Raw genomic sequence first — 8,215 nt, 5'->3', positions numbered from 1 at the left:
TAATAGTTATCTTGATACAAAACGTTAAATTCATAAGTCGCGTGTTAGTTTGGAGAAATATTAGATAATATATTAAAATGTATTAGCATATTGAAGTATATGATAATTACTGTGATAGCATAGAGGACGATTAGACTTGATTACAAAAACATTTGAAGATAACACTGCAAAGAATCAATAAGATTTGACACACGAGTAAACTGTCACTCAGGAAATACTATATGTATATTAAAAAGAAAATATTGCGAGAAACGGGGAAAATCGAGGGAGAAAGGCAATCACATTACCTCTCCGTTACTAGGACTTCCAAAACATTCGTGTTTATCGAGATTTTTTGAATTCTGCTCGAGCATGTAAGAGGCCGAAGTTGTTTTCATAGAGTGGTAGTAGTGAATACGAATAGTTGATATTAGGTTTAACTGCAGTTTCAATCTAGTTCACTTCTTAGTACCGCAAGGGAATAAAAGTTACAGTTGGTCCTCTATCAGTGACAAAGGAAACGCAACTTCAGGGTTAGTCGAGTACAGTTTCAGAATCGCGCTATTAGTAAGCTTGCTAAACCTTGCGAGGACAGGACGCCTCTGGGCACGGCCTAGCGAATCGTTTCCGGATCGTTTGAGCTGATCGGCGGCAGTTGGAATCGGCGAGTTCCGCTCGTGAATGTAGACTTCTTCTGAATTTTGACTCTTTGTTTTTGGAACACTGTATCTAAGTAGGTCCGCACGACTGACCCAAAGCGGCATTTATCTTCCACTTATTATATTAGGTGTCCCGCAACAAGCTGCTATCTTACGCAAGGTTGAAGCTACTTTATGTCAAGGAGATAAATAAGTACGAATTATTCTGAGCGGCTGTAATATAATAATAATTAATTTAATTTAATAAATTTTAAAATATATTAAATTTAAGTGTGTTTTTTTATTATTATACTACAGTCGTTATTATGCAATAATGATCTATGATGAGTCCTAAATTTAATTGTAACTTAATTGAACGTAAGATTATATGTATATTGTAAAAACTGGAACCTAAACATTTATATTTAAACTTTTTGGCTAAAAGTGAATCGAAAAACCCATGATTAAGATAATAAAATCTTATTGCAGGGCATCTTATAGATTTTACTCCTGGTCAAGAAAGAGTTCTACAAATTCATTGGATGCTTAGTCATAGATTTTAAAATTGAAATTTCATTAGTCATATCTATTTTAGCGAGAGTTTATCAAAGAGTCATTATCTTAATTTAACATTAATTTTCAAAAGTATTAAATGTATTTCATGAATTAAGTTTTGGAATCAATTTAATAAAGTTAAGATTGAAATGAATTGAAAAATTTTATTACGCAATCTAGGAATGTGGAATGCTTTAAACAGATTAAGAATTAAATAAAACACTAAAATTTTAACATTATTGTTAGTAAGTTGTAAAATGGTCGATTGACCGCATATGAAAAATATAAATAAAACTATATTATTTATTCAAATCATCCTTTCCTTTGTATCTCTTAAAGTGCAAAAGTACTATTTTTCATGAATATTATTTTTATATATTTTTTACACACACATACACACAGACTGCTTCTAACAGACTAAATTTCTTGTTACTACTATACAGAATATTTCGAAAGTTTTTACTCAGGAAGGGAATTTCACCGAGGATTACCAAAGGATTATTTTAAAGGTTCCTCCATTGATAGATTCATATCAATGACTTATTAACAAATATTTATTTGTATTATATCTAATTCAATTACATCAAGCTTCCTTCTAACCACTTAAGCCTGAGTTTCTCTTGTATAATATCACGATTCAGCTTCTTTGGATTGTTTATAAACTGTTCCACGGCTTCTTCGCGAATAGGATCTACTTTCGGTACAACATAAAACGTGCCATTCTCGTGTAAATATGTGCCATTTAGATCGTCCGGCGTTGGCAATTTGTCGGGCAACTTTATGGGAACGATCTTTACTAAATGCTTTATCTTCCAGAGCATGGCACATACGTCTGGTGCGTTTTTTACGATCACTGGATCATTTTTGTGTGGCTGTAAGACGAGCAAGTCAATAAAGAGATTGTTAAAGACTATCCTACGCTTTATGTATACAATTTTGACTACCTCATCATCGAAACCTATATTTTTGAGCATCCTTTTCTCCCACCATGGATTACCCGCAAAAGGTTTTACTCGTGTCACTAACAACAACTTGCTCGGTTCGAATGATGGATCAACATGATTTGGATGTCTACAAATGTAATTTTGAGTACCCAAACCAAGAGTAGCAATCGTGAGATTTACTAATTGTGAGAGTTGTCATAGTTCTTTCAGAATTCAAAATGTATTTTGCTCAGTATTTAACAATTTGTCGGAATTCAACGTTTAAAAGAAAATTCCTTTGAAACTTTAAATTTTCGCAAATTATTAAATATTGTTTTTTTCTTGTTTATGTTTTTAGTTACATAAAAGTGAATTTGTTTTGAACGGCAAAAGTTCAAAAATATGTTTTAATTTTAGAAATGTAAAAAATAATTAAAAATATGTATATAATTTAAAAGACTGATAATTTCTCTTCGTAGTAAATATACTGTTTTTTTTTATTATAATTCATGAACAGCGGAATGTCGAAAAAAATTAAATACGATGTAATATAACCTCACATACCTTGGAAAATATGTAACATGTTCATATTTTATCCCCTCGGGGTTACCCTTTGCATCTTTATACCTAATTCTCCGTCTCATAAAGACGGTCATATGACGTACGAAATTTAAGAAAGTAGGTGCACCAGTCAGTTTAGTTGTCACATTGCAGCTAAAAATTAAAATAATTTCGTAACTCTTGAGTATCTATGTATAGGTTAGAGTTAACTTGTTTTGGAGTATGTAAAAGTCAATAACTGTCGTGTGTATTGTTTCTATCGTAATTCAAATAATTACAACAACCTCAATTTGTTTACTTACGTAAACATTGTCCTTTTATACTCGCGTTTATTTTTATTTATTATACGTAATATCACACAATCCTAACTTTTTAGTAATTTATTACGTGCATTGTGCATAACTGATGTATAGCGACTATAGCGCCAACTAGTGAGTACGAAGGAAAAACCAATAGAGAAATCTCATGGACGAGCAATACCTAACAACAGTATCTTGCTGCGCTGAATTCATCTTTACCGACCAAGATATTAGATGCTTGAAACGTAATAATTGTAGATATAAGATGTGTATGCATGCAGAATTCTATGATCAATCTCGAAATAACAAAGTCTTACTTTTCCAATTTGTTTTAAGCTCTTTTATTTAATATAACGAAAATATTTAATTAAGGGTTACTTAGTAATTTAATTGTTAGGATATTTAAGAAAGAAATTACGTAAAAAATACGTCAATACGAATACGATTTTGTTTTAAGATGATGGCGAGTAAATATATGCCAGGAGCAAAATAACATAATTAGCTACAAAATATATAAGAGATAAAATATAAAAGAATTAAATATTTGATACTTGACTTTTTTATTTACAATAGTCTAAAATTATTTTAAAATCTTGTAATTTCTGTAATTATATATATATATAGAATTGTTATTGTAAAATTCCTGCTTTTTTCCTCTTTGTTTCTGTATAGTATACTTCTTTGTATGTACATATATATATAATATATATGTTTCCCTTTCTTCCATAATTCTCAAAAAATATAATATTCTCTTTCTTTAGATGTTTAATTTTGTGGTTATTAAAACACAAGTTTGGGGTCTTATAAAATAAAATATACACACATAGTAAACATACAATTAATCTAATAATAGTTAAATCATATTCCCGCTCGATTAAGCTATTTTTCAAATTTTACCTCATTTTCATCCCGTTTCGCTTCATTGTGCAATATGCACTTTACTAATAAACAGAGTAAATCGTCGGTCATGCATTGATAACGACAAATATAATGGAAGCGGCCTCAATTTTATTCTACCTAAATTTACCAATATAACACACAAAGAGAAACGATTTATCGTCTGAAATTCATTAAAAAACGTCCAGAGAATTCGGCATAGCGAAAAATTAATATTGACGCCAAACACAATCGTTTTTCAGTAGATATATTTACATTTCCGTCGAACAAACATGTTGCCAATCATTACCGAATGATTTGTGCATTGTCGATAGGCAATTTATGCCTAAGAAAAAAATTGCAGGGAAAAACATGACTGTACTATAATATTTATAGGATAATCCAAGTGGTCGTCGCAATCAGGAACGACGAACAAACAGCAGTTGTACAATTTTAAAGTTTATTCTACATTTGTGTAAGCATGATTGTAAAAATTCACTAATCAATTGTAGCACAAATCGAGCACAACTCAGCACAATGTTTATTTCGCCGATTAAACAAAATGGCGGTGCTGGCAAAAAAAACGTTTTTTTCAATTTAACGTTTTGTTTTTTGAGTTATGTCATTAATTCTTGCGGCACAATGTAGCACAAATCTAAACTAATCACAATCGAATGTGAAAAGAATAATGGACCATGATTGGTGAATTTTTCACTACACAATTAATGGGTAACTTTACATATAAAGATGCGTTTGAGGAGTCGCTATTGTATCATTCTATTCTTGTTTATATCTAATAAACGATGAAGACGGAATAACATCTCTCTGAACGTATCTAATAGTGACACACGCATCATCCTATCTTTCTTGTCATTCATTGTCAGAAAGTAGAACGTTGCAAAGATAGAACGACACTTGTGTTGACTCTGCCACCAAATAGAAAACACTCAATATTACTCCCATAAGTTACACACACACACACACACACACACACACACACACACACACACACACACACACACACAAACAAAATATACATACTCACCACTCGCGATGCAAGCGAGCTGTTATCTCTGCCATTCCTGCGTTCTGATACTCTCATTACTGATATCCTTCTTTGCCTCTTGCTCCGCGTCGCTCCATTACTTTGGATACTCGACGTTCACTGTCGCGTAGAAGAAAATCGCCGGAAAACGTGGCTGATTACACTCGCGAGCGCGTCCACTATAATCGCGCGTTACTTTGTACAGCATTCTCGACTTTGAATTGAACACTCGACTGAAAAATTCAGGGAAATTCGCGATCGCTCGCGGCAAGAACGACAGCTAGTCACTCATCCCGACACTTTCGATCACTTTCGATACTTGAGCGTACCCTGAAGTTCGTTCATGATAGGAGAAACGTGAAGTGGTAGTCGAGGTGTTTGAGTCCGACGTCCGATCTGACTCGTTTCGCGGCAACGCGAAGTTAGCAACTTATTACTACGTGAGTCAAGTAAAAAATAGACACGCGCGTGATATATATATTCAAATTGAAATCGAAGTTTGATTCTTATTGTTATCGCGATGTGCTCGAACATGATATAATTATACATGAATAGACAACGAGTAAAATATTAATTAACTAAATACCTTATTTGATTGTATAACAACTTTAATTAGTATTTTAATTGCATTAATTGCAGTGCGGTTTTATGACGATAGTTAATTACTATAGTTGTAGAATCAGTACATTATATTATATTTTATAGGTAACGTAACATTTATAGTCAATTGTTCAACGGCCGATAACGGACTTATTTGTTTATTTTTTACTTGCTTGCCGCTCCGCTCGTCGCCAGCGTCTATTTGTGCTTTGACTTCGCAGGATCATCTGACGTCAGCCGCGCAACGTGCCAACGCAAGGCATATCGCGTCGCGTCGTGTCGCGTTTAGTCCCGAAATCTCGATTGTGATTGTTTCGCGTATTTTTTCGTGAATTCCGCACGGGAGTGAGAACACTTCAGACGTGTCGAGAATATCAAGCACGAGTGAGAGTAGCAGAGAGGAGATCCAATCTTCGATTGAGTCAATCATCGCCATTTGTTCGTCGATGAATTCTCGGGATCAGGTGTGGTTCGTATCTGTTTAAGTCTTGTGTCCACGATGCTAGAAATCAGTCCGAGATCTCGGATGGAGAGAAAGAATTGACTAATCGTACAGTTGATCGTGTGATTGAATTATTCAAACGTGATTTATTAATTTCTCTGTCCTCTATGAAAAGCTTAAGTTTTACGTTACGCTTTATTTATTTGTACAGAAAATCATTCTAACGAAAAGATTTAATTATTATTTCTGCCTTTTTTCACGCGTAAAAGTGTTTGATATTTTATCGGTTTCATCGTGATGTGTACGTATATTTTCCGGAGGGATTTGTGCAATTTCAATTGGATGAAATTTCGCGGAGCAGTGACAGCCGTGAGCCCACGGAGAAAAAAAAACAACTTCGGTCGTTGGGGGACAAAGATGCGAAATATCCCGCGGCGGTAAGTTCGACTTGAGTTCGAAAGTTTCTCATGAAAACTCATTTCCGCTGGGGCGATGGGACGCCTAAGGGTTTCTGGCCCTTACGAAAAATAGGAGCAAAGAAGAAAGGGGAATGAGCGAGAAAACTTTGCGCGCGTGAAAAACGGGTACATCTGGCAACGTTCTTTTAACGAACTCTATGTACCGTACACAAATCGCGCACAATGCTCTTTGCGATATCTGCAACATAATTTTTATCTATAGAGTAATTTAGTCTCTCATTACATAAATTAGTTTTTAAAGGAGACAGTATGTTTTTATCTTTTACATAGAGTTAGGATAAGAAATCTTAAAGCTTAGATATATACATATATGTATAGTATATAATATTACATAAGAAGAAAAACAGATAGTGCTAGAAAATATTTTTTAAAAATGAATGAGATGTATAACAGTTTGAAGTGAATTGTAGAAAATCTGTATTAACTATTCTTTTTTAAATATGTATATGGGTCTATGTTGTGCATCTCTCTTTTAACGATGATGCTGCAGCTTTTTTTTACCAAAAAAAAAACTGCTCAACGATAAACATAATGATACCAAGACGTTAAGGGATATAAAATGTCTCTTAACATGTTGGTATCGTTACATTTATCGTTGATATTACAAAAACTCGATATATATAAATTTGTGGTATTTATTTTGGAGTCATTACATATCATGTTATTTATTTTTAGGTTTCATTTGTTTTTATATGAAAATGTTTTATTATAACTTCAGATAAAATGTAAAAAGCATTTTGCCACTCTTCTAAACAATAACATTTTCTTTACATTATTCTTTATTACAATATTCCATTTCCCTGCATTGCTATAATAAAAGAAATAGCCTCGATATTATGTGACTACAATAATATTGCTTTAAAAATTTTCAATTTTATTCTGAAACTCCTTAGTTTGTATGCAAGAGTTTGTATAAAGAATTTCTCATCATATTTTCTTTCTCTTTCTCTTTTGAAAAAGCAACTTTTTATTTATCCCTTTCTTTTATTTTATGGTCTTTTGTAGACACAGGGTAAATAGAAAGCTGTGCCATCACAAGAGTTATTGTTGAAACATTTCTAATTTGATTGTTATTTTAACTCAGGTAACGAGAATGTTAAATATTTCTTAAAAACGTAACTTATTTTTATTTATATCTCTTCTATATTTTGGAGATGCGATATTACGGTCTCCTGATTCCTTGGACCTTGGAGGATCGCATCTTCCCACTTTTCTGTCTATCTTTTCCGCTCTCGATGGGGAGTCTCGACGTTATAAGCGTGATATCGTTGCTCTCTCGTTATCGTCGTTCGCCAGAGGATACATTATAGTTGGCGAGTAATACACGCGATGTTATATTGACGTTATATATCGTTCGAAAATAATTTTTTCTTCGACGGTTTTTTTCGTTTTTATTTTAATAGTTCAAATGACAGCGATTCAAAACTGTTTGAGGTAAATAAATAAATGCTTTATAAAACTGATTTTTATTATACAGAGAAAAATTAATTTATTTAATGTCCGTTTGTTAACATGCGAAACAATACTTTGTCTTTATTAAAAATTTATCGGTTGATTTCTGGCTGAACATGTAATAAATGTTATATTAAATAAATTGCGTGAGTTGAAATTATTTGAAAAATAAATTGAAGTAACGTATATTTTTTCTTTGTTATGTATCAATGTACTTTTAAATAAAAATATCATAAATTATATCGCAATCTTTTCAAAGAAATTTGGAAACATTTTTATAAAATTTCTAATAACAAAAATATGTTATAAAAGGTTTTCAATAAAGAAATTTCGAATAGAGATATTTCAATAGAGAATTTTATTGAG

At 32.4% G+C, this 8,215-nt stretch overlaps 1 protein-coding gene across 1 annotated transcript; it reads right to left on the bottom strand.

Annotated features, from left to right (window-relative positions):
- Window positions 1–1,575: 1,575 nt before the first annotated feature.
- mRpL30 (mitochondrial ribosomal protein L30) lies at window positions 1,576–3,057 on the bottom strand. The gene is made up of 4 exons (XM_018551198.1): window positions 2,959–3,057; window positions 2,660–2,809; window positions 2,117–2,243; window positions 1,576–2,044 (listed from the first exon to the last, which is right to left on the bottom strand). Exons 1-4 carry the CDS (start codon window positions 2,964–2,966, stop codon window positions 1,751–1,753), a joined length of 579 nt encoding a protein of 192 aa, XP_018406700.1. The 5' UTR covers window positions 2,967–3,057; the 3' UTR covers window positions 1,576–1,750.
- Window positions 3,058–8,215: the final 5,158 nt, after the last annotated feature.

This window comes from Cyphomyrmex costatus, unplaced genomic scaffold, assembly GCF_001594065.2.
Source record: "Cyphomyrmex costatus isolate MS0001 unplaced genomic scaffold, Ccosl1.0 scaffold135, whole genome shotgun sequence".
In the NCBI taxonomy this organism is placed as follows: domain Eukaryota; kingdom Metazoa; phylum Arthropoda; class Insecta; order Hymenoptera; family Formicidae; genus Cyphomyrmex; species Cyphomyrmex costatus.
This window is presented reverse-complemented; position numbering and strand designations above follow the sequence as displayed.

What these genes read in the sequence shown, in the direction of transcription:
- mRpL30 (XM_018551198.1), bottom strand. An exon ending in CATGTTACATATTTTCCAAG is followed by an intron (nt 2,244 to 2,659) that starts GTATGTGAGGTT and finishes TTACATTTGTAG; the next exon opens with ACATCCAAATCATGTTGATC. An exon ending in ATATAGGTTTCGATGATGAG is followed by an intron (nt 2,045 to 2,116) that starts GTAGTCAAAATT and finishes CTCGTCTTACAG; the next exon opens with CCACACAAAAATGATCCAGT.